Source organism: Ornithodoros turicata, chromosome 4 (assembly GCF_037126465.1).
Source record: "Ornithodoros turicata isolate Travis chromosome 4, ASM3712646v1, whole genome shotgun sequence".
Taxonomy (NCBI): domain Eukaryota; kingdom Metazoa; phylum Arthropoda; class Arachnida; order Ixodida; family Argasidae; genus Ornithodoros; species Ornithodoros turicata.
This window is the reverse complement of record NC_088204.1, coordinates 5,506,976-5,532,212: the sequence shown is the minus strand read 5'-3', so window position 1 is coordinate 5,532,212 and position 25,237 is coordinate 5,506,976. Positions and strand designations below refer to the sequence as shown.

The window sequence follows — 25,237 nt, the reverse complement described above, 5'->3', positions numbered from 1 at the left end:
TTCAAAGGAGCTAGAATGAACGCAATGTTTGTCACGAGAGTATCAGTGACTCACCTTCTTTGTTGACAATAGAATGTTGACATAACATTCAACAGTAACAACAAAAATATAAAACACTGAAGCGACATCTTTATATATTTGACTTTGGAGAGAGGGGAGGGTCATTGCCACAGGCGATACTCTACCCCCATTGCTGGTGGGGATGCGGGGAATAAAGTAACGGGCCCCTTCACCATGACGATCGAAGTCCGATGGTGTCCGGATTCACACGTTAAATCACTCACTGAGGCTTGTATAAGCTATCGAAAGCTGCACGAGAACTGGAAAACGTCGTTCGGTTGTTGCAACTTGATCGGAGCTTAAAACCTGAGGGGTATCATTCGTAACTGCTGCTTCACTGCAGGCGTTTGAGCCCTAAATTCTAACTGTATCACACGTTAAATCACTCACTGAGGCTATTTATAAGCTATCGAAGACTATATGAGAACAGATATACGGTTTTTGATTGTCCAAATTTGATCGGAGTATCATTCGGCACTGTTGACGGTAAATCTTCTGTAATTGAACTTATTAAACTTTAATAATAATTGGGTGTTTACGTCGCGAGACAACTGAGATCATGAGCGACGCCACAGCGGTCGGTCTGTGGATTGCTTTTGCCCACCTGAGGCTTCTTTAACGTGCGATGAAAGCTCATCACACGGCACCCCGTATTTAACGTCCCTCGCGGAAGACGGCGTGTCTAAGCAACTTGTACCCTGCCACCAAGTTGCTGGCGTCCTCGGCCGGGTTCGAACCCGCGATCTCGGGATCAGAAGGCGAACACGCTACCGACTGAGCCAGCGAGGCCGGTAACTTATTAAACTGATTTCACCAAGCTGAAACAGGGCACGAATGTTTCACTAAAAATTCAGGACTACAAACATCAAGGAACTAAAATTACTTACCTCCATGTGGTAATTAGCATGAAACAAGAAGCACAACACACACACGTCCACCTACGACAGCGCGAAACCGACGACTGAGAACAATTGATGTCTTCATGCGCTGACCAGGGCACTACATTCATAGCCACCGCCGCCGAGGCGTACGAACACAACGAATGATACCCCTCAGGATCTAGCGCCTCCCCTGCATGCCCCCTATGCATGATCTTCACCAGCTCGCTTGCTTCTTAACCATTTTTTCATTGTGCTACCCTGCCTGCGACCCGTCGAAATTATAAGATATCGGTACCCCCCCCTCTTCACATTTCTTTATGCCAAAGCTTTTAATTTGGGAAGTCTGGAAAGCCTTCGGAAAATCCAGGGAAAACCGCAGACAGCACAGCCAGTGGTAGGATTCGAACTCACCACTTACCAGTCTTCAGCACGACCTTGGCTCGACTTGGCTTGGGACACCTTAGCCCGCTGCGCCATGCCGCTCATCTATTTAGAATTGCTAATAGGGTAAAGGAGGGAAACATACCACAGTTCCGAGGGTGGTCCTGATAAGAACTCTACAAACTACGTAACACACCTAACTTTCAGAGGCTATCGGCAGTGCTCTGCACATACTCGTGTGTAACTCATATAAAAATATTTATTTCATTTTAAGAACAAAAACTTGAAAATTGCACCTTAAGATACACACACATCTCCCGTTGCAGTTAATACTTATTATACATTCATAGATACAAATATTCGCTACCGAAATTGAATTCAAGAGAATGAGACCAGTCAGTCCGCGAACTGAACTGTTCGCAGAGCGTCGTCCTCGTGCATCTCAAAAATTGCTGTTGCACCATCGTTGAACACGAACGACAGACCGCCGTCGATCACCAAGCATGCGTCGAACATCCGGGATTTCACTTCAATTCTGCGGGAGAGATGAATTGGGAATGCTAAGTCCAGTGCGGGGCAGCACCCTATCAAGTCCAAACAAAAATATACAATACACGTCCAGCTTGTTCATTAAAGGAGCAAGGCAGTGACATTTAACGTGGCTCAACACACTGATTGGCAGTTTATTGGGAGTCACCGCACACATTTTTGTTGTATGGTGCACTGTTGCCATTAAATCAAATTTCCAAAAATACCCTGAGAAAGTAGCCATAATGGCCAGCCAGTTCTTGTGTGATGTCAATGGGAGTGCAAGCAGCCTTAAGCTCTCATTGGCCACCAAAAATTGACCTGTTACTGTTACTGTTATGGCGCTTCAGCCTAGCCTCGTGATTGGCCGTCCCATCGGGACTGAGAAAATCGCGAAGTGACATGTGTCTTCCTTCGTCCGCTATACCACCCTTTGAAGGAAAGAAGTAAAGGAAGAAAAAAAGGAAAGAAAGAAAGGAACAAACAAACAAAAACGGAGGGGCACTCCACTGCTCCTTTGAGGTTAGCAGCAGTTTGGCTGATTATCAGACTTTGATTGACTGATTGATTTTATTTAATGTGCCCACAAACTTCATCAGAGAAAAAGGGGCAGTAGTATGTGTCAACAAGGTGCACGTAAACAATCCAAGTTTTTGTGTGTGCCAGCTAGTAACGAGATGCGATATCTAGTGAAAGCGTACCTCTTTGCAAATCCACGTGGCTTGCTGCTGAAATCTGTTCCTGGAGGAATAATGAGCACGTCAAGTTTCATCAATAGATCCTTCTTTGGGGATTTTTTTTAAGGGTACATTCTTTTTTTTTTTTTTGCATAAAATTTGTAAGTATCAGAGAGAGTGCTGCCTTACCAAATACAACCGGGTCTCTTATGGTATATGCCATTAGACATTTTGATGGATCGAAAATGAGGGAATTGTTAAACTTCGTGGTGATCTTCTCTATGAGCTGTTGGTCCTTTGTTGGAAAGACTGTCCCTGTCTCAACACCAACTGAAAGTTTGGGAAATGATCAGCATTAGACTAAAAAAAGACAAAAACCCCCTTTTACGGAGCACCACGCAGCATTTACCTATGTCAAGAATTCGTTGAACACATTGTGGTGTGACCTTGTTGATGTTGAAGGACCATGATGTCGAACCCGTTCCTGTGCAGACGGTTAACCCAGAACTCTTCAGCTTGACCCGCGGAGATCCATCAATGGAAAGTTCATAATATGATACCCTAGAATGTAACGTATCAAGAAAGATGCGTTTAGGCAAATCGTGTCAGTTTTGTTGAATAGAAGTTGGTATACTTTTTATCATGTTCTCACATCTCATGTATCCAGGATAACTAATAACTGTTTAGGATATCAAGAGGAAGAAGAGAGTGTCTTTTCTCTCTCTCTCTCACATCTAATGTCCTGGATAAAATTGGTCTTAAGTTCTATTAATGAAATTCTAGCAGCAGCTGCACACCCACAGAAAATTAATTTTGAATGCGCCTTCGTGCAAACCAGAGCTTGGCATAGTAATGGTCCTTTTCAAAAGTATGTGCCTGGAATCATTACGGCACACTCTCGTATATGAGGCGCAGTGTCAGTGTTTGCCGTGGTGCCACCAGGGGGTGTGGTATGCACTGGGTGATGCGGAGGAAAGGGGTGAGGGTGCCGCACCGGTCCCCCAGTGCTGTCTCTTCCTCTCTTCCGCTGCAGCGCAATGATGCCAAAAAACAACATGAGGAGCACTCTGCTACCACATTATTTATTTTTCTGCGTGTGGTATGATTAGGGCTGCCACCAGGCCGGTATTATACCGGCACGGCCTGTTATTTGCTTCCTCTGCCGGTAGGAAGGTAATACCGGCAGCCTTTTGCCGGTATTTGTGGCTCAAGACCTTTCATAAGGGCTTTTACGGGGTTTTTCCTTCAACATTCCACTGCAGCTTGAACAAACCTGGAGCACAGACCAAACTCCGCAGTGACCAGTCGTTTTCTTAGGTATTCATTATTATTATTATTCATTGTTATTATTATTATCATTGTTATTCATTACGTCTTGTGTTCGGAGGGTACAAGAGCAGTGGTTGTGCAAAGCTGCTGGTGGTTGTGTCGAGCCAGCTAGAACGTTCCTCACCCACTTTCCCTTTCCCACGAGCCCTTCCTTTTCCCCTCTATTTCCTCCTCTCCCTCAGCCGGTATTTTTCACTCCGAAAGGTGGCAACCCTAGGTATGATCCTTGGTATTGCTTGGTATGGAAAGACATCCATTATGCTTCCTGCATACCATAGTAACGCCGGTAACGCCACTCGGTGTTTGAAGAACGCCACTTTTAGAAGAAACCCAAAATTTATGTAAGAGTGCCACGAAAATTCCACCCGACTGACGCGAAATTTTTGGTGAACAGGAACAGGAAAGGTAGAGAGAAACACACCTAGAAGACAGAGTCTCTCCCACAAAGACTTCATTTAGGGACCGTACGGGAAGGACTCTGGAGGCGTCGTCCCCCGTGGGGTGCGGGGTGGGGGTACTGTCCCGTCGCAGGTGCTGCTCCTGCCAGCAGTCAAGAAAGCGGTACTCGGGGTACTGCAGCTGCTGGTCGTGCAGTTCCACGGGAGGGTCGAACGCGTGCTCTCCCTTCAGGGTCACACGCATGCGTTGCCGCCACATCCATCTGCGACGCAAGTGCGCAAAATCGACGTGAGCTTGAAAGTGTGTGTGTGACAACAATGTGTGTTATAAGTTACAACACTTATGTTCTGAAGGCCGAACGTACTGGAATCTCCCCGTTAGAAGCCTCTCCAAGGCCAATGGAAAGTTTTCTGTACAATGTCCAGGAAGGCAGAGGTATCCAATAGACCTGGAAGGTCAACATTGTCCAAAGTTAATGCTTGCTATGACTTAAAGGGGTTGGGTAACACTTTCATAGATGTGGTTCGTTACATCACGGACGCATTGAACTGCATGCCAGAACACTGAATTAAAAGGTTCTCTTCTTCTACATGTCTTACTTAGCGAGATATAAGCCCTCGAACACACTCCCGAGCAAAGCGTCGACATCAGAGAGCTCAGAATTGGGTCTATTCCTATTGGCAGTCATAAGCACGTAACTTCTTAAATGCTCGCGAATGAGTTCGAAAATGACTGAATGCGCGACTCGCAAAAATTAATACATTGCGAATAAACATAAGCTTACAGTACTCTTGAATCTTAGATAAATAACGTCATAAGAGTACTCAGTACCCAAATGTACTCAAAAAAGTACTTTACAAGCGATAAAAACCAATATTCAGGGTTTTCATCACTTTTAATGTATGAACTACTGAACAACTCAATTTTTAACCATTATCAAAAATGTAATCATCAATAAAAAATTACTTACATGGCACTGAAAATTGTGATTGAATTAAAGCTGCAGTTATATAGATTCACTTCGAATCAAAAAGAGTCGCTTTGAATGCATCAAATTTCGTGCATTGAAAACACTCGTACATACTTTTGTTAACCTGCCATTATCTGCTGGAACATACGGGTGTTTCATAAAAATCCCCCAGCTGAATAATTTAGAAGTGGCTGACGCTATCGTAGAACTTTGTTTTTGCTACACATCCACGATACATCAGCCAAAGGCTGACCAGTGAGTGGCTCACTTGCACACGCTCATTAACTAAATAAAAATCCTAACTGTGAAGCTCTACTCCAAATGCTTTAGGTACCTGTACCATAGGAAACCCTCAGCAAATAATATTTCAGAAAAGAGTAGCGCGGCAATGCGCTCTTTTGCTTTGCTCAGGTACGCGACTCTCAACTGTGTGTTCATCCACCTGGTTCACACACGGTATGTGTGTAGTCGTGTACGTCCTTGGTCAGCTCTTGGGTGATGTCTACCAAAAAGATTTTTTTTAATAGTGTCACCCGTTCTCAATTTTATCACCCGAGCGCTGTGCAATACCATTCAGAATGTCTTTGAAAACAGTGTTTAGTTAGCCCTAAAATGTACCTCGAAGGGTCACTGTTGATCCCAATGACTGGCTTGTCTCTGGAGTAGATCTTACTGGCTGCCATAAGGAAGGTGCCATCGCCTCCGGTAGTGAATATGACATCTGCCCAATCGATGTTGGCGTCCGTGTATTCGAACCGGTCCACCAGCCGCGTCTCTATGCCCTTCTGCCTAGGAGGAAGGTTTGTTCGTATATTGTGGAGAGAACGTTTCACAAGACTGACAAGGGCGTCATTAGATAGTCCTACTAGTATTAGACAGGCAATTTTTGAATGTGTGACACAACTATGCTGCAGTCAGTTAATTGTGCACATTGAGATTTTAAAAATTTGAAGAAAAGCTGAGTATGTATGTCAATTTTAATGAGGCACTGTCTTTTCCAAGGAATCAGATACCCTGTAATACCCATTACACAAAAATAGTGCCTGTTTCTCCCTGAATTGTGGCTCCATCTAGTGTCTGAACAGTGATCTATTTTTGAAACTTCACGAAGGCAGACCATTTTGTCTCCACACAGTAAACAAATTTCTTTGTAGAGTATGTTGGGGTCGGGAATTCGGGCGTTGAATCCACCCCCAATCCAGAAGGACTTCAAATAATCTGCATGTGTCACTGAGCGGGCCCAAGAGACATCCAAGCAGGTATAACTGAAACTGTTCGACTTACTTGAGTGTGCTCACGACCAATTCCCTGTTCTTGGTGTGGATCTTGTGATGGTGCAGGAGACTGTTGTAATCGGAGCCCCTGGCTTCCAGCTGGAAGGAAGAAAAACAGGAATTAAACTGAAGGCTGCATGCTTGATCATATTTACAGCAAAGTTATAGCAAAGGTACCTCAGGATAGCACACGCACATGCTAGAGAAAAAATGTAGCTGTGAACACTGCATTGGCAAATTGGGAGCTCCATGAATGAAGACCCCCCCCCACAAGCCCCAAAAAAGATGTTCAAGAAATATGCTTGCAGACAGAACCTACACACTAACTAGTTTGTATCTAAAGCCAACCAAGAAACCTTGTCTCATTGTCAACATTGGGAAATTTCCACAGAGCGAGCATAGCTTCCTCATTGAGCAACACTGACTTTCTTGTGAAAAAAAAAAAAAGAAGAAAAAATCTGATGGAAACCTGCCTGACAACTAAGCAGGCATATTTTTCTATCACTTATCGTCTCAGCGTCGAATCCCAGCAGCAAAACCCCGGAGGCGAAGGGAGAGACGTTATGAGCACGGACTGAAGCTTTTTTATTTTTTTTGTTCCCTTCTACACTACGCAAACACAAACAGCTATTCACCTTATCTTTCCTCTTACGTATGCAAGTCGCAGATGGAGCATCAAAAATTCCTTCCTGAAACCCACTAACAGAGGTATTCCTCTGCAACAAGATTACTGCAGGTGAGATCCAGGGAAAGGGAGGCCAAGCGACTCCAGCGGGACTTACATCCTTGACGAGTTCTTCTTCTGTGAGGTCCGCATGTCGCCGTTTTTCGAATTCATATCTTGAGAACTTCGTTAAAACTAGCGCTCTTTTGGGAACGAAAGCCGGTCCATCAGTTCGGAGCTCGGAACCTGGGCCAAGTGAAGACTCTGCACTGCCTGCATACATTGCCGAACGGGAGGAGAAATTCACGACGTGTACGTGCACTTTCCACGCCCCTCTGCCCTCTTTCATCTGAAAACCCGCATGGCCACTTTGATACGTTTTCCTTAAGGCAGGAAGCACTTTCCAGATATTCTTCATTGCATGTATTTGGATCACATCTTCCTGCTGGTCACACCACCAAGTGAGCAAGCCGATAAGAGATCCAGAGCCGGCATAGAGCCGTTGCAAAACAGCAGCTCTCGAGAAAAGCTTCGTATTTAAAAAGCACTCGGCTGGCACGCTAAAATAACACTATATTATTGTTTTAAGGAAACTAATTCAGACGCGTAATATGTAGGATGTTATGCTGCGATGCAGAATTATGATTGTCGTCTGCGCAACTGGGGCGCGGCGCGCAACTGTGAATCCGTACGTGCACTACGAAGCCGCACGAAGCTTGACGCGATGTGCCGAGTTTCATTCATCTTATAAACACGGCTGTTACACGAGAAGAGGCTGACTGTTCTTGACACACTATAATTTCGAAGAACAGATGTTGCCTTTACACGCCGATGACAGGGAGTACGGATCGAAGAGGGGTCTACGCCTCAAAGAAAGGGTGCAAGGATGGATGAGGTACAGCCTTATGCGACGTGGCTCCCGCCCGCATATGGTTTTTTAAATTCTAAATCATTAGTCAGATCTACGTAATTCTAAGCCCAGTAATTTTTCTGGAACCATTTCCAAATACCCGTACCCACATTGTGTTTCATGTACTACGATGTTGTGGGTGGCACCCAGCTGGATGATGAATTGGACATTGACCGTATTTACTTTTGTTTGGCCATAGCTATCGAATGATTGGCTCATCATTCACGTTGGACTTTATGCACAAAAGAGAAGGGACTAGTTAAATATAGCCAAACGAACATCTCGCACAAGAGTCGTTTGTGAACCAGCTGTCAAAACCATGCTTAAACGGTAGTGTCTTCGTTGCAGACTGATATTCGCAGACAAATCATCCAGAAATCTCTTTCTGTTTCTCCTGCTGAACTTGTCCTTCGCATTCGTCGAGCTACTGTATGGAGTATGGAGCAACAGGTAAGGGTTTCTCCCTGCTGAAAAGAAAGAAAGAAAAAAAAAGTGATTTCCTATAAGCTTTTCAAAATACTTCTATGTCTTCCAGCCTGGGACTCATATCAGATTCATTCCACATGTTCTTCGACTGCACGGCACTCCTGGCTGGCCTGGCAGCGTCTGTCATCATGAAATGGAGGGCCAACGAAAGGTTTTCATACGGGTGAGTGTCCCAAAGTGTCTGTGAATCGTCGGCATTATTTACTATGGTCACACAAATCTTACCTCTCACAACCTTCAGATACGTACGAGCTGAAGTCCTGGCCGGATTCGTCAATGGCTTGTTCCTCCTGTTCATAGCGTTCTTCATATTTTCTGAAGCCGTCGAAGTGAGTGTGGAATGTTGAGGTGTCATTGTGCAAGCGGTGGTTCTACACGTTTCTCTTTTTTTCTCGCCAGAGGGCTATCGAACCACCTGAAGTGAAACACGAACGTCTCTTCCTCGTGTCCGTCCTAGGTCTCCTTGTAAATCTTGTAGGAATCTTTGCATTTCAACATGGCCACTCTCACGGAGGTAAGTCTGTGTCGTGGCAGGTTCTGATCACGGTAACTGATGATGTGATTGATTAGTTCACTTGTGTGATGAAATAAATAATAATAATTAGTCAGTAGTAAATATCTGTTCTACAATTACATTTGCTTTACATTCGTGACAATAATTTGAGGCTACGCAGATTTACAACGTTTGTGGTTGAATTTTGATGAGAAATAACTAGTTTATGTTGCATGTCCTTAATTAATTTTTTTCTCCAACATTTTTCATCATGTTTTTGTGTACATGCTCATCTTTGTACATGTACGCTTTAGTTGTGGTCGCCATGTAGACTTCAAGTTTTCAAGTAGAAGTTTTCATCTACCGAGTTTACGTTTCGTTTCATTAGTATTGCTTATAGCAATTTAGTCTATCTTAGCCAACCCTTTCTCACTCCTATGACGTTTGCTGTAAGCAGCTGAAACTGCATTTCAAATATATGAGTCTAATCACAATGTGCATTTAAACTCCTGCGTCGTTTATTCACATTTAGGTGAAGGCCATGGCCACAGTCACTCTCACGGCCATTCTCACAGCCACTCCCACAGTCCTTCGCACGGTCACTCTCACGGCAACGGGAAAGGGCACTCTCACGGTTTTGGTGTGTACTCTTTTTTTTTTGTGTGGAAAAGTATGTGTGTGAAAGTGTCTTGTGGCAAAACTCCGCGAAGAGGAAAGGCTGAGCTTGGCCGAATGAGAGAATAGATGACGCAGACTCGAGTGTGACACAACTTTTTGTTGCATTTCCAGGATTCGAAGAACCGCACGCGGATGAGCACAATCAGCCTAGCCATTCACAAAGCCAGATATTGCACGGTACGCACAGTTTTATGCGTTCTGCAACTCCTCCATGAGCCGAGCGTAAATTTTCTCCTCCTCCATCTAGGTGTGTTCCTGCACATCTTAGCCGACACACTGGGCAGCGTCGGAGTCATAGTGTCGGCCATTCTGATGAGCCAGTTCGGTTGGCTCATAGCAGATCCTCTCTGCTCCATGTTCATCGCACTATTAATTGGAGTTAGGTAAGAGATGAAGAAAAGTTGTGCAGCAATTTGATGATATCTTATGATTTTTGAAGTATAATTTGATTTATGGTATGTATTTTGAAGACGTGCACCCATATATTTCTTTGGGTACAGAGTACAAGAAAACCCTTTAATTTTGTGGACAGACAACAGACATTCTTGGACTACATTGCCACATTAAAAAATGGCCCTGAGTTGTAGTTTTCTCACAGTTTATTAATTGGATTTTAGAATATAATTTGATGTTATTTTTGTGGTTCAATCAGGGCTGTATTTATAACAGTATTGACTAGTTTTTATGTGTGAGGTGACACAACGTAGTTTCACTATGCGTGCATGTTAATTATTGATAATTCATTTGCAGTGTGCTGCCTCTAATCAGAGATTCAGTGTGCGTTCTGATGCAGCGAACGCCAAGGGAGCTCGACACTGTTTTGCCGTCATGCTATCAAAGGGTAGGTACTTCCCTTAGTAGCGTTTACTTTCTATGTTCCAGTGCATCTGTCCAGCAGGCAAAGTTGGAGGTTTCTCCATATGGGAATTAAGAGAATCCACTTTGTATGCTGAGAAATACAGTAGCGATGAGGTCTGTTGTGGAACAAACTTTGTTGCACAGTGTCTGTGAATCAATCGCCTACACATCTTCGGATGTTCATTGTGACATCAGATAAAAATTTTATTTGTTTAAAAAATTTAAAAATAAAAATTTAATCACGAGTTGTTGGAAGCAGCTTGCAGTACATAGCTTATAGGAGGAAGAATAACCATGCATTCCCATGAGTGACATCCCTACAGAACAATATAAGTGTAGAAAAAGCTCCTTTGCATGTGCGCATATAGCAGACAACACCATAAGCCCCGTCGTCTGCTGCGGAATATGGTTTTCCTGAGCCGCAGGTTAGAAGAGCGTGAAAGGATATGACGTCGAGCACACGTGGCTGCAGAAAGCTACGCGTTTCACGCATCTTTGGTTGGAGCGTTCCCGGGGGGATCTTGTTCGTGTGGGCGCACGGTAAGGAACATATTCCTCTCATCGTATCTTCATAAAATGCACGCAGGTGATGCAGTTGGAAGGAGTGTACAGCGTGCAAGAACCCCACTTCTGGACACTGTGCAGCCAGGTATACATCGGCACTGTCAAGCTGGAAGTTGCCAAATCTGCAGACATTAGCTACATCCTCAGTTCCACACATAACATCTTTACGCAGGTAAGCACACATATTTAAGAGTCTTTCTGACTGAGCAAACAAACAAAAGGAAATCTTTGGTCAAAACTGCACTTTGTACATGGTTACCCTGGATTGTAGGATCTCAAACTTTTTTAATACCGGGAAACCCTTCAACAACTTTCCAAGAGGGAACCCTGGGTCCTGTGACCTAGATAAAGTATGGGATTTGTAATGACGATAAAACGAATAAAAATAGTATTTGGGACCTAAATTTAGAGATGGGAAGACTCACAAAGAAGAGTCTTATAAAAATTGTCATTTGGTGGAGTGCTTTGTCGATAAATCGTGAAACTAAAAAATATGCTGTTTGATTTGACATCTCAGATGGCCTATGCAGCCTGCTAAGACTTCATACGCATGCAGATTCGCGTAGATCCGTCGTAGCAAATCCTTTGTGATGTTTATTTCTCTGACTCTTTTATGATTTAGAGACATAACATGCACTTTCGTTCTTATACTTCCAGTAAATGCGCCTCCTAGAATTAATTTCAAAGCGTCATTGATGCCCCGACGGCTCGAGAAAGTGGCAGAAGGGCATATTGACAATGCATAGGAGCGCGATAACAGTTACTTTTCATAATTCACAGAGACAAATCTGGAAGCTGAAAAATTTTGACACGGTTTTTAAGCACCTGCAATTTTTACGGAGCGGAAGATATACTGTTCTTTGACCTTGAGAGAAACCGTGTACATTTGGGGAAGGCGTTCTGTGTACAATTTATATTTTCCAACTTGCACTGGTACATGTGTGGAGTCCCACGTGTGCACTAGTAAAGCTGGAGTTTGCATACCCTGTTCCTTCCCAAGCAGCACAACATATTGGCCCAAGATTGGTCCAATATTGGCAATACCGGCCCACGATTGGTCCAAGATTAGTCCAATATGGGGCCAAGATGTTGTGCTGCTTGGGTTTACTAGTTCTACACATTTTCACAGCTTTTGATCTGTTGGCCATCCAATGTCGGACGTAAAATGTACATCGTTCACACTGAATTTTTGAACAAAAATTCGAGGGTCTTTTTAAAAATATTCGTAAGCTGCAGGTATCACATGAGAGTATACACAATAGTGATCCGTTCACAAATGTGACTGACTACTCCTGAATGTTAAAGATCATAGAACAGAAAGGAAAATTGATTAATATAACGGATGGTGTCGTTAACTTTTTCCTGTCGATTCCTATTGCAAACCTTGCAAAGTCCTGTGGTTTCGAAGCTGTAGTTCTAACTCCTGATAAGCATAATTTGCACTCAGCAGCTCCATGAGAACAAGAAAAAGATGCAAAATTGAGGGTTTTCAAGCACTGTGCAAAATTACAGGGTTTTCCAGACCTTGAAAACGGCATTCTTCGAAATTCCACGGTATACAAGGTTTTCAAGAACCAGTGGGAACCACGAATGTATTTCTCTTCTCTTGTCAAGTTTCTCCTATTTTACGTTTTGTTTCGCATTGCTTTCAGGCCGGAGTGAAACAACTGTACGTTCAGATAGACTATGCACCGATGTGACCAGATCATTTGTAGTGTAAGGGACACAGTGACTATAATCAACGGGACGTCTGTCCGGACACGGAAGTATTATCGACAAGGCGACAAACTTCTACAACTTCGTGCCACCAACCTTGTGATTGCATCCCACAGTGCAGAGGAAGTACAATGTTCTGCTTCTTTACTTTAACTTCCTCCAAGGAGACAATATTTTATATTCTGTCGTTTACATTGTCATTACAGTTGCCTTTACTGAATCACTTGTGCGCATATGTGCATAAATTTATTATATTATTTTTTTTTTTTTTTTCGATGTACTTCTCACATTCCTCGCTGCATGCCCAACGACGTCGTTTACAAGCTGCACTCGTTCACAGAGATTCTGTTAATAAATTCCTGCCACATTTTGTTACAGAAATGAAGTGCACATGATTGAGACATTAAAAGGGGTTGTAACACTTTGTCCAAAGTTATGCCAGAAGAAAACGTGGAAGACTGTGATTTACATCGATGTTGAACGTGCATTCGAAGTTTTACGGTATAGAAGGTAAAAGGATGCGTGAAAAATTGGCACCGTAAGTACCAAATCTCATCAAGCTCCGACATGACTGCAGACGTCTCCGTCAATGAGGCAACGCGGGACAAGTCACCTGGTTGCGACGACCAATGGGAAGGGCCGTGCCTAATGTAATCAACCACATCTATCAACGTGCCACGACTACTTACTTTGGCAAAAATTGATTGTCAACCCCCCCCCCCCCCCAACTCCTTTTCAGTAATGCTAAGGTATCGTTGTATTAATTCTGATACGCTATTATACTGTTCTAATTAATTCTAATTATACATTAAATCGGGAGTTCTTAACTTACGTTATTTGAAGCACCTGTGGTTGTGCCAGCAAGAATTCAACAAGCCCTCTACTATAATGAATAAATAAATAAATAATAATAATATACACAATTCTACTACTACGCAACTATGCAGGGGCTGTGGAAGTAGTGAACGGACTAACTACTACTGAAATTAGTCTGTACGACAATAGTCGGCCGATCCCACAATCTCGATGCCAATGATCTGAGGCACTGGGTGTGTGCTCTAAAAGGTCAGTCCTATTTTCGCTCATGACGCGATAATTACTAGACTGACAGACTTCCTCTGCAACACAGTGAAGAATATTGTGCGTAGGTTTCTCTGGCATGCATTCTTCACTGCGTGGCAGTGGAAGTCTGTCCGTCAAGTAGTTATCGCGTCAGGTGCAAACACGTGACCGACACACCCTGTATATATATATATATTTTTTAAAGTACTAATATGTTAATCACTATACTCAGGTAAACTAATGTATTACGAAGGTTACTATTACAGCTCCATTTTGGAGCCACCATTACTGCCGCTTTATCGCGTAACATCTGAACACCGTTCATAGCTTCTGAACCACAACAAGAGTCTCCGGGCATGCGTCACCCATCAGCTGCTGACACAGACGAGAAAAACATTTTGGTTTTGCAAAAAACTGCTCTTTTTATTTAAGTCTCAACAAGAGTCGTGCTCAGTCATCATCTTCCGCAGGAGGTCATTTACAGAAAAATCATAAAAACGAAAGACTTCGCTGTACAACACAAGTGACAATGCTCCGGGACAAAGCTCTGGACCAAAAGTCTGGGCCTTGGTGGGAGAGGGGAACCTCCTCCTCCTCCTCTTATATGTACACAAAAAACGTGAAACTCCATCACTTCCGAACTTGCATGCTCCAGGCCTGCTCCACATGTCTCAACATTCCCATGATCCCTGTGAGGAACTCTACTTTTGTTTTTCTTTTCTTTTTTGCACACACACACACACACACTCCTTTCTTTTTTCTTTTTTTCACACATTCTCTCCCCAGCTTTTCTTTGTTTTATGCATTTTTTTTTTCCAACACAAGTACACACCAGCGCCACGTAAACCAGCTTTACAGAACAAAAAAGTCATTTTAGGGCGTCTTTGGCACTGCGTGAAAATGCTCCCGTCTAATGGTTGGCGAACGTAATGCTTCTGGTTCATCGCGACAGGTGTAACGTTTGATTAGCACCATGCATAATAAGACGTGGCACACAATAAAAATCAACGTTGGGGAATCTCGTCGCTTCGAGAATCGGGCATCAAAATTACTGAGGTGTAGCAGACTAGAAGAATACAGGCTGCTAGAAATAATGGCAGCGTTACACCTTCGCTGGTGAACCAGTGTTTGATTTTTCAAATACACCCACTTTTTTTTCACAACTTTCTCTCGAAGTACCGTAACGATAAAAAAAAAAAGTAGAGCTCGTCCCACAAGACAAAACATTCTCGGCCGGCGAACGAAACGGCAAAATCACCCGGTAATGAGTCGCGCCCAAGCATTCCGTGACAAAATACAGCATCAAGCTTCTGATATGAGGAAACTAGTTGGAGTCCGAGTCGCTGCTGTCGGAAGAGGAGCTCGACCAGCGGCCACTTTCGTTAAGAAGTGCGGTCGCGGTGGAGGCCAGTGGGGGCGCCACCCGGCGCGGACTCCAAAGCTGCGGGCGCTGCGCCGTTCCGTTCCTCTGCTTCTCTTGACGCTGTTGTTGCAGAGATCCAACTTGTTAAAACATTTGGAACTAGTATAGTCATGTTCAACTTGAGGAGGGAAAGAAATCTAGTCCGTCGTAAGAGACACAATATCGCGCCAGGAGAAATACTGCAGCGCCACCAGGAGGGGGCTTGCGCAGTGTCGTGAGGCCAGTCTTAACAGCCAATACGGAAGCAGAGTGAGCGTGATGGATTACATTATCTGGCGGAGGAGGGAGAGTGACATCTTTGTGACCCAGCCATCCTATCTGCGGCGCAGTAATATTTTGGGAGGTGACGGACTAGATTTCTTTTCCTCCTCAAGTTGAACACGACCGTAGGGTTAAGCTGAGGAAAGCTCCTCGTACGCCTAAAAGAAACCGTGGTTCTCACCAATTTTGTCAGGTTCTGGTACTCTCTAAGCTCGTCCTCTGTGAGCGGTGCGTAAGCGTCATCGTCTAAAGCCTCTTCTTTCCAGCCCATCTCTCTCAACAACCTTTACAATCAAAGAAAAAAAACAGTTACAATCCGACAAACTATTTCTCAACTTCAAGCTCACCTTTGTTCAGCCTCTAGGGAGCTTGAGAGCGGAGTATTCATTGAGGAATTGTCCAGCGACAGCTTTGAGAAGTCCATGGAATCATCAAAGTCCTCGGACCTCGCGTCCTCGCTCAAGCTTTCCTGAAATCGCATGTTCGAGTCTACTTCTGAATGTTGCCAGACACCGAGATACTTTTGAAATGTGCTGTACTGGTATTACGCAACATGTACATGCTGGACAACACAGAGAGGAACCTGAAAGTGCCGGGATCGGCGAAAGCACTGTCTAGAAAATTTAGTTATCGATAGACAATATTATCGGCTGCGGATTTAGTCGACATATTTTCCACAGCGAGTCCGTGCATCGTAAGGAAGCACGTGACAGAGTTTCTGGATTGTGGAACCAGTGTCTGGATTGTGAAGCTGGATTGTCGCTTTAATGATTGCTTCGTAACTAGAGCCTGAAGTTTTGCACGAATTTGCACCCCGAATTGAAGTTTGCCTCTTTAGGGCGAAACCCGATTTTTACCCGGCAAATTGCCCTCACTGAGACTGAGGTGTAGGAATGCACACTAACTTGTTTGGCAGCAAATTCAGTCACATCGCCGTTTGTACCAATCCAGTACAGTTACTTCGAGTAACTGAGCCCGATTTCTCCCTGAATTTAGCGTACTGGCAGTTTTTCACCCGAATTCGCATGAATTTAGAGCACATGTTTATTTAACCGATTTTTAGCCCCCGAATTTAGACAAAAATATTTCCCGAAAACTTCAGGCTCTATTCGTAACTAGTCCGAGAGTTAAAGCATTTGCGCAGATGAAAGACATGTAAATGTAGTTTACATTTACATGTCTAAGAAGCACCAAAGAAGCACTAAGAAGCACAAAAGAAGCACTAAGCACTAAGAAGCACTAAAGAAGCACTAAGTGGTAGTGGAGTAAACCAAACTCGTCTGTGCTAACATTTCTCTGCCTCTCCCCGTTGACGGTGCAGTTTTCCCCAGCATCACCGTCCCCCTTGATGGCGTCCTCTTCCTTGCTCTCGTCGCCGCTCTTAAGGGCCTTCAGGAAGTCTCCCTTGTTTCCTTTTGTCTTGGGATGCTTCACCAGAATCTCCATTGTGTGGGGCTGCTGGTTCTTCTAAAGAGAATCCGCAATGCATTTTTGCAAAGCAAATCAAATCCACACCAGCTTTTCAACAGATATTGCAAGATGAGAACCTAGCACACCTTTGCGGGGGTGAGCGTCTTGAAAACGGAGCCTCCAGTTAGAGACTGACAGGTGGCGTGACGAGTCAACTTTGGGCTGACTGGCCCGCTGCTAGAGAGAGGGGAGTTGGTAACACCTGAAATGCAATTACGGCTTTCATGAGGTCGAGCCAGGTGATGTAGTTATAATCCTAAGCACAGACTCAGACAAATAATGATAAGCGCAGCATGAGAATATGCATCAAAGCATGTATTCACTCAAGCGACATACCCGTGGAATATTCTAGTAGAAGAAAAACCAAAAACTGCGTACGGCGCAGAATTAGGCCATGTGTTGTGTTGAGGATCCGCACAGTGCTGGAATATCAGGAGCGCACACCTAGCAGACGACACACCCGCATTTTCTTTCTCTCGTCTGCTATTAGAATATCTTGTCGCAGCACCACAGAATATTCGTCACCAATAGATGTGCACGAAAAGCCCACACTTACGTGTCAGCAAAAAGCTATGTTGTCTTTCGCATCTTAAGGTGGAATATTCTGGGCAATGTTGTTTGTGTGAACCACGACCTACTAGATTTTAACGACCCTGTCATAGGCACCCCTTCCCAGCGCCGCTTTTGGAAGCTAGTGGTGGCGCTACTTATCGGCCCGATTATTGATCCCTCAACTACGACGATACTTTGTACTTCAGCTGACCTTAGGATTTTTGTACAAGCGGTGGATGTCTTACGGAAGATGTCTCGTTCTAAAGTTCATCATCATCATCATCATTCTACACGTTTTCATAGGAGCTGTTGCTGTCGTCTGCTACGGTAGTCATACGCCCGCTTCTGTGCGTTCAAAATTCAAATTTCCACTGTCCAATCCCGACGTAGATCTCGCGGGCCGATGAGTAGCGCCCCCTAGCGGATCGAGCGGACGGGCTCCTCATAGGGGTTGCAGATTATGACATGGTCGTTATAATCTACAGGTTTTCCCGCCGACTTTAATCCAAGTGCCAGCTAAATTAATCCATGCCCCATAAAGTTTGCATGGCACGTGGATTAATCTAGCTGGCACTTGGATTAAAATCGCCGGGAAAACCTGTAGTAGGTCGTGGTGTGGACATGCGAATATCAGCAACATCCTCACCGCCTGAGGGGCTCTTGCTTCTACTCTCGACGTAGGAGTCGTTTCGCAGGGGACGCTGGAAAAGATGCACCTTTTTCAGGACCGTTCCGTGCACCTTGGAATTACGAGGGTTTTCTGAAAAAGGTTGCAAAGAAATGCTTCGTAAGTCGTACTGAGCTTGTCTGCAATACCCCGCAAAAGTTCCAAGTGCAGTTTAAGAAAAAAAATCTCCACTTTCTGCAAAGTTTGAGGCGAAATACATGTCTTCTTCCATTTCAGTAATGCAAGTCAAATACGTAAGCTGCGGAATTTCCCCGCGATGGCACTGCACAATTAACACCCAGTGTGCTGAGGATAATTCAACTTACCCCAGACGCTTCCATTAGTAATAGATGGTTGAATGGGAGCTTCGCTGTTTCCCTGGAGTGTTGGCTGCAAAATAATATACAAAACGGTTTCTCTGTTTCACGAATTTTAATGAACAGCAACAATCTATTGAAAAGTTTATGTTTAACTGCTTCCTTACTGCGCCCATAGGGTGCATCACCGGTGATCGATGGAACCTGAGCATTAAACTAATGTTTTCTGCAGGAATTATGGTGTTCATCTCCGTTTTACTCATTCAAGGAACACCATCACTCACTGACATGTATGGCATGAGTGCCAACGTTATTTTCCACAACTCATGAACTTATTGACCCTCGGTGTTGATATTTGCAGATATATTATTTCAGGACGAGATCTGCCACATTTTGTATATTTTGGAATTTCTAAATTGGTATTTTCGTTCGAGATACGGGCGTACCTTCGCGAGTTTTTCATTGTTCTCACAGATTTATTTTTGTGTGTTCCGAAACTAATTTTCGAAATGCACTAATAACTTGAACAAGGGTTAATACTTGGGCTGGTTGGTAACTCACAGTTAAAAGGATAAAACGCTCAGTACGGGGAAAGACGAGGACAAAAAACAAGGTAGCCTTCTCTTTTTCAAGAGGCGTATGAGATCAGGAAAGCAGGTAATAACTGCCATCAGTATCCCCTCCATTTATCTCTACCCAAAAATATCCGCATTCATGTCATCCACGTAATGTTAACGGTTGGGTGTACAAGAGATAACAGTGCAAACAGGAAGTCCGGCACGAGAGGAAATAAAGGGGAGAGGAGGGTTCCTACGCATTTAAGGCCTTGTTTCACAAAATAAAATTTTTTTGGTTGGCAGTTTAGTGCTGTGTCCTCGTTTTTCCCCCGCACTGAGGGTTTTATCCTTTTAGCTATGAGTAGCTTCTTTTCTAGAACATATATCATTTGATGGGACATTCATTTAGCTACATTGTCCTGTATAGCAGTGTATTCTTAGAGCCTGAAGTTTTAGAGTTTAACCCGAAGTGAACCCGGAAGTACGGATTAGATTGGATTGGATTGAAGGCCACGGCCGAATCCACAGTACCATTCATGGCACCTCCCAGACTTTGATGCTGGGAGGAGGTACCGCTTCGTAAAGTCCCTTGCTCTCTCCCCCAGCTTTGCATCTACCCTCTCTCCTTAAGATTTCTACGGTTTAAAAAGACATGATGTCAGTGTATATTTTGTACTGCATTATTTCCTGCAAATTTTTTCAGCTTCGCAATGCTGACTGATCAATCAAACAAACAAATCAATACAGCACTCACAAACTCCTGGTTAAAGTTATTGCTGGCGAGATCCTTCCTATTCCCTTCTGTAGTGGGCTTGACGCCTGTCCCGCTTTTGAGCACAGGGAACGAGCAGTTGTCACCAGATTGGCTTCCAGAGTTGACCTGAGAAAAAAAAAGAAGAAAAAGACCACATGTTCATGTACCTACTCACCACGTGTTGACGATGTTAATGTATATACTGACATAATTAACACAATTAGTGTGCACCAATCTTGAGTACCCCCACTGTAGAACTTTTCTTTCGCCGAGTGAGTGGAAATGATTTACTGAATAAAGTACAAAACATGCTCAAGAGGTAATGTGAAGTATACACCTGTGATGCTGACCCAGAAAGAAAATTCCCGTGTGCATTATGCATCAAGTCTTGTGTGCAGGAGGAGGCAGAATATGTAATGGAATATAATGCCAACATACACACACAAACTGCACACACACACAGACAGTATTTTCAGGTTTGTGTTTTTCCAAATCGGGTTTTGATGCTAGAAGCTGCGAAACAGGGCTGCTGACATCATGTGAAAGGGCAGATTTTTGGGAAGAGAATAAAAAGTGTGAGAAGAAGAATGCACAATATGACAGAACTTCACAAGCTTCAGAACTTCACCACACAGCACAGTGAAGGCCGACCACTGCGCAGAATGATACCGTTGCCACCCCTGATCTGTGGAAAGCGTGTTGCATATGCCTTTTTGTGACAATTAACGTAGCTGCACAAGTGTCACAAAAAGGTGTACGCCTCCCGTTTTTAACCAATCGGGGGATGGGGGCGGCAGAACGATGTCATTTCAGGAAGGTGGTTAGCTGAGAGATTGCTATGCAGTGAAGTTCAAGTTTTTCAAGTTTTTGAGAGTTTAGTGCAAAGTATTCTGTCTTCACCCATGCCTGTAGAAGTGAATGGCTCTCTGACTTGTCTTGTTCTCTGGTTTTACCCAAAACGACGGTGATATAAATTATGGGGCAAAAACATGCAGAATCTGTCCCACAATGGGCGGAGCCACTCAGGGGTGTCGGAGCGCATGGTGGAGGAGGGGAGAGAAGGAAATCCAACGTACGACATATGATACAGGGGGGCGATCCCCTACCCTGGATCCGCCACTGAAGCCACTGCTCACCTTCTGGTAGGACGGCTGGAAGCCCCTGAAGTCGTGCCTGCTGTGGGGTCTCCTGGGGGGAACCAAGAAGTCCACATGAGGTGGGGGGTGCAGAGGAGGGGGCACACCAGGGTGATGGCCCTCTTCTACGTCGAGAGAGTGATGGCGAGAGATGAAGAAGGGGCTTCTGCCACCCAATGGATGTCCTGGATCGGAGAAACAGAATCTGTTACAGCAGGGAACAGAAATGGAATGGAAGTTGTCTCGCAATCGGGACACCCACCGTCCCAATCCCTGTGCCCGTCACTCGGTCCAAAATGTGTGCGGCCTCCGGAAGTTCGGCGTTGTGGACGATGCTCTTCTCTGCGAGGGGCGTACGCTCCGTCCGTGTGGGCATTCTTCTGCAGTAGAGAGCATTGCAAAGGTTACAAAACGCCTCACTTTCATCTGCGTGACATTCTCTCACCGAAGTGGAATCGTATGCAGGTATCTTCAACCAAGAAGGGGCAAAGTCGTGGGCTGGCACGTTGCTGTTCGCCATTACTGGGCAAGCCCAGGTAAAACCATGATAGGCCTGCATCGCATGAAACATCATATAAGGACTTCCAATCTCCTTTTTGTCAGACAATTAGAATATATATATAGAATATTATAAAGAGGGGGGAAAAGCCATTAAAAAAATAAGTAAATGATGCTAGATGTGTTTGAAATTCAAACTTACAGATTAAAATGGCTTCTATGGCTGCACGTAGAGAAACAGATACTCATTGAACGATGCGACAGCACCAGAGGACACGTGTTTCGCCGTGTTTGCGGCTCGTCGGCCCTGGGTAGCTGCGCATCGTTCGGGATTGGCAAACCAGGGGTCACTCAGCGAGCGATATATACCTGGGAGGGTGACTGAGCACTCCTCAATGCCACAGTGCAAGCCAGTGCATTATAAAGAGTCACCTTCCCAGGTGTATAGCGCTCGCTGAGTTCCCAAGAGTCACGAGAACTGTCGTCTGCTATTTGTCCGCCGTTTTTAGAACTGTTTCGAATGTTCTTTGAATTTTTCAAATTGAAGTGCTTCTTGCCGCAACGTGAGGCTAAATTCTGCTTGCGGACGGCTGCTGCGTGCATCACATGGTACGTATGCTAGAGATTTAGCGCCACACAATCTCGGCAGTACAGCTTCTGTTGTCAGTTTCGACAACATATGTGATCATACTTTTTTAAACTTACACGCCCAGAATGCAAGTGCGAAAATTGCCCGTGCATCGGTGCAGACACGTGCCTTTGTAAGAGGATTCCACCACCTATCAATGCACCCATAAAAATCAAATACCAGTTTACACTTTCTTTGATGATTTTTTTTTGCACGTACCAATAATCTCATTTCATATTGACAATTTGTTGTATTCACGTTTCTCGTTAATTCGCGTACCCCAACATACTATATTATACAATACTATAAAAATGTGCTTTGTGAACATCTTCACTAATACAGAGCGTGCAACTATCAGTGAAAATGGGCATTTTTATCCTCATATTTTTGGTGTAAAGCTACATTAACGTGATACAACTTTTTCAACACTCACAAAGAAGTGCTTTCTCACTCGTAGCAGTTACCTTGCGCATTCTGCACGAGTATAAATGTCTTTGCATTATATTTCTCGACGTATGGGCAGGTGAAAAATTTGCCCAACATATTTTGTGTGCAGCACGACAGCAACTACATGAATATCCAAAAAGGGATGTAGTTCGTTACCGGGACCACTGCGTTTTTGTATCCAAAGAAATTAACTAGGTAAATGAAATGTTTTTACCTGAAGCAGGAGCAAATTAGGAACGAAATGAAACAGGAATGACCCCCGTACACTGCGTCAAATGTAAAAAAATTTAATTTTATCGCCCGTTTCTTGATGCCGATCCGCCATCTTGGCTGAGGACCTTCTGACCTAACCCGAGGCACAGTCTCGACGCCCGCACCGCCTACTGCGTGCCTGGGGGGTACCTGGGGGGGCGTGCCTAACCTAACCTAACCTAACCTAACCCAACTTAACCTAACCTCACTAAAGTGAGGTGATTTAGCCCTATTCTCTTGCAAGTTTCGAATCCGTTAGGCTTAGCATTCCCGTGTTTCTCCTGCGTTAAAAGTGAATCATATGGGGGTTGTTTAAATGCATATAAAAAAAACTTCCAGTCCACAGAATTTTATAATTCTTACATTTTTAGATTCAGTATATGAACTTCTTTCATTTCTACGCAATATTTACCTTTCAAACGCTTTCACAAATTTTTAAAAAACGAGTGGTCCCGGTAACGAACTACAGCCCCCCAAAAGCACAAAAAGGGATGTACCTCCGCGTTCCACGGTGGTCAGTTCGGACCCCAGCGTGCAGAGATGCACGGAATGTCGACCCAAAGAGTTTTTGTTTTCCTTTTCTTTTTTTTTTGCTGTTCACACACAGGAGCACAAGACACAGACCGGGAACGGAAAACACGCAGGCTTCACTTGGCGGGAGGATGAGGGGGCCACAATGGCAGTCCACACGACAAGCGAGGGGAACACTGGGACTACATCGGTGTTGTCGCCTCCTCGGCGGCTACAAGGTGACACGGAGGGGACGACCACAGCGGTTGATGAGAATGTGTTCCGCTACCTTCGCATCTTCACAATCCTTCGCGATCCGTGCAGATTAACATTGCAGAAGGCAAACTCGGTTTGTCTTTTCTTGTGCAGTCTTTCGCTGTCAGATTTCTGGCGGGGAAGGAAACGTCACCGTTACTAAGACATACCGGCCAAAGGCCAATTTGCTGGGTCATGGAGATGGAAGTGTGACCTTGAACAACAATTATAGCACACAACACTTTTGACAATGTGTAACCTTTTGTAACGCTTCAATCACACACACACACACACAAAAAAAAAAAACGATCGCAATCCATCGCAACAAATGTGCCCACCTTAGAAGGTCTCTAGCGCTTGTCAAAGAGCCATCTTCAACTTTCTGCCATCTGTAACACATTACAAGTGAGAGGCACAACATTAAATATTGGATGTCATACATGCAAACAAATGTTCTTAGGATTAGTGAAGTCACTACTTTGAAAACCCTTCATGTTTTGTCTCTTAATGCATATCAACTGCTGTCCAACTGCAGGTTTGTCGCTGCCTGCATCACAATGTTCTGCGCGCAACAAACGACTGGGGAAACATTCACATGTCGTACTTGATCTAGACATGGCCCAATACTTTAACATAATTTGCCATCAAAACTGTGAGCGTTTTTGCACGAGATGGTGGAAAGTTACTGTAGAACGAAATTAAAAGTAACACGAGTCGACGACCCCCGTGTTCCATTTGCTTCGCAAGGCGCACAAAACAAACGCCTACCCCTTTTCACGTGTTGCGGTAACGTCATAACCGCCACGCTTTTCGAAATGGGCAAAGTGCGGCTCTAACGTAAGGTCACTTCACCATTTACGTCTCAGGAGAAAAATCGCCGCTCCGGTGTGCTACAAAGAGGACACTACACCGAAGGGCCTTGATGCCTAGTTAATCCTGACAAAAACAAAAGCAAACAAATTGTCAGAGAGGCACACCAACGTACAGAGCAACGCCCAAAGTCGAAAAAAACAGACGCTTTGAAGAAAGAGATAGCTAAAAACGCCAGCTATACCCTTTTTCCCCTTGTGCCAACGCGAGAGCCGCGCTGAATCAAAAAAGTAACAATCACAACAATAGCAAAGACTGAAACGTAGAGCTGGCTTAGAAAAGCAATCAGAAAATGCTAGAGATTGATAGCTTGTGCTCACATATTCTTGCAAATGTGTTGCAATATCCGCTGAAACTGCTCTTGCAGTAACTCGACCACGAAATCGAGTGAGCGGCACAATCAAACGGAGTACTTAAAGCATGGTTGTGTTTTCGTTAGCCATGCCTGATAAGCACCGTCGTGAGCTGCAACGTCTAACTCGGTCACGTACCTCGAATGAAATGCACTTGATCTCGTCAGCTGTACATGGCAGTTCGACCTTTATAACGTGGTCACCATTTCGCACATATTCCGAAGAAAGAACGGATAATATCGCACGTATTTACACCAAACTAGTGTTCAAGAAACATGGCGGTTTGGGATTCGCACAATATTTCGCGGTTTCTCGAGAAAAGCGAGAGTTGGCGGGAAAAGGATACTTCCGGTTAAT

At 44.3% G+C, this 25,237-nt stretch overlaps 3 protein-coding genes across 7 annotated transcripts; 1 reads left to right on the top strand and 2 right to left on the bottom strand.

The window, feature by feature from the left end:
- Window positions 1–1,563: 1,563 nt before the first annotated feature.
- Window positions 1,564–7,642, bottom strand: LOC135390815 (NAD kinase 2, mitochondrial-like). 2 transcript variants are annotated; one of them, XM_064620740.1, is made up of 10 exons: window positions 7,282–7,642; window positions 7,135–7,215; window positions 6,510–6,598; window positions 5,844–6,014; window positions 4,620–4,703; window positions 4,278–4,517; window positions 2,937–3,088; window positions 2,717–2,857; window positions 2,552–2,591; window positions 1,564–1,857 (listed from the first exon to the last, which is right to left on the bottom strand). In XM_064620740.1, exons 1-10 carry the CDS (start codon window positions 7,579–7,581, stop codon window positions 1,719–1,721), a joined length of 1,437 nt encoding a protein of 478 aa, XP_064476810.1. In that variant the 5' UTR covers window positions 7,582–7,642; the 3' UTR covers window positions 1,564–1,718. The 2 variants fall into 2 exon arrangements, with proteins under 2 accessions (XP_064476810.1, XP_064476811.1); XM_064620741.1 differs by lacking the exon at window positions 7,135–7,215 and having other exon boundaries at window positions 7,282–7,640.
- A 179-nt stretch (window positions 7,643–7,821) lies between these two features.
- On the top strand, window positions 7,822–13,292 carry LOC135390816 (zinc transporter 7-like). Its single transcript, XM_064620742.1, has 11 exons — window positions 7,822–8,058; window positions 8,422–8,523; window positions 8,609–8,722; window positions 8,801–8,888; window positions 8,959–9,073; window positions 9,585–9,692; window positions 9,842–9,907; window positions 9,978–10,113; window positions 10,481–10,571; window positions 11,175–11,324; window positions 12,805–13,292. Exons 1-11 carry the CDS (start codon window positions 7,976–7,978, stop codon window positions 12,850–12,852), a joined length of 1,101 nt encoding a protein of 366 aa, XP_064476812.1. The 5' UTR covers window positions 7,822–7,975; the 3' UTR covers window positions 12,853–13,292.
- Window positions 13,293–14,666: 1,374 nt separating this feature from the next.
- Window positions 14,667–25,189, bottom strand: LOC135390813 (vasculin-like). Of its 4 annotated transcripts, none has more exons than XM_064620738.1 (14): window positions 25,019–25,189; window positions 23,996–24,046; window positions 23,390–23,789; window positions 21,513–21,620; window positions 21,330–21,447; window positions 21,068–21,252; window positions 19,932–20,057; window positions 18,630–18,693; window positions 18,283–18,396; window positions 17,171–17,286; window positions 16,905–17,078; window positions 15,962–16,083; window positions 15,796–15,898; window positions 14,667–15,413 (listed from the first exon to the last, which is right to left on the bottom strand). In XM_064620738.1, the coding sequence occupies exons 4-14, from the start codon at window positions 21,585–21,587 to the stop codon at window positions 15,255–15,257; spliced, it is 1,356 nt and encodes a 451-aa protein (XP_064476808.1). In that variant the 5' UTR covers window positions 21,588–21,620; window positions 23,390–23,789; window positions 23,996–24,046; window positions 25,019–25,189; the 3' UTR covers window positions 14,667–15,254. The 4 variants fall into 4 exon arrangements, with proteins under 4 accessions (XP_064476808.1, XP_064476805.1, XP_064476806.1 ...); XM_064620735.1 differs by having other exon boundaries at window positions 16,905–17,081; window positions 25,019–25,188; XM_064620736.1 differs by lacking the exon at window positions 25,019–25,189 and adding an exon at window positions 24,848–24,947 and having other exon boundaries at window positions 16,905–17,081.
- Between the last annotated feature and the right edge of the window lie 48 nt (window positions 25,190–25,237).

Bases quoted from the DNA above. Each gene is read 5' to 3' on its own strand.
- LOC135390815 (XM_064620740.1), bottom strand. From the start codon at position 7,581: ATGAAGAATATCTGGAAAGTGCTTCCTGCCTTAAGGAAAACGTATCAA. The intron at 4,704-5,843 runs GTACATTTTAGG...TTGACCTTCCAG, and splicing joins ATCAACAGTGACCCTTCGAG to GTCTATTGGATACCTCTGCC. The intron at 1,858-2,551 runs GTACGCTTTCAC...TCTCTCCCGCAG, and splicing joins CCACGTGGATTTGCAAAGAG to AATTGAAGTGAAATCCCGGA.
- LOC135390816 (XM_064620742.1), top strand. From the start codon at position 7,976: ATGTTGCCTTTACACGCCGATGACAGGGAGTACGGATCGAAGAGGGGT. The intron at 8,723-8,800 runs GTGAGTGTCCCA...CACAACCTTCAG, and splicing joins AACGAAAGGTTTTCATACGG to ATACGTACGAGCTGAAGTCC. The intron at 9,074-9,584 runs GTAAGTCTGTGT...ATTCACATTTAG, and splicing joins ACATGGCCACTCTCACGGAG to GTGAAGGCCATGGCCACAGT.
- LOC135390813 (XM_064620735.1), bottom strand. From the start codon at position 21,587: ATGGCGAACAGCAACGTGCCAGCCCACGACTTTGCCCCTTCTTGGTTG. The intron at 17,287-18,282 runs GTGAGGATGTTG...ATTGCATTTCAG, and splicing joins AAGCAAGAGCCCCTCAGGCG to GTGTTACCAACTCCCCTCTC. The intron at 16,084-16,904 runs GTTAGCACAGAC...ATGCGATTTCAG, and splicing joins ACGGGGAGAGGCAGAGAAAT to GAAAGCTTGAGCGAGGACGC.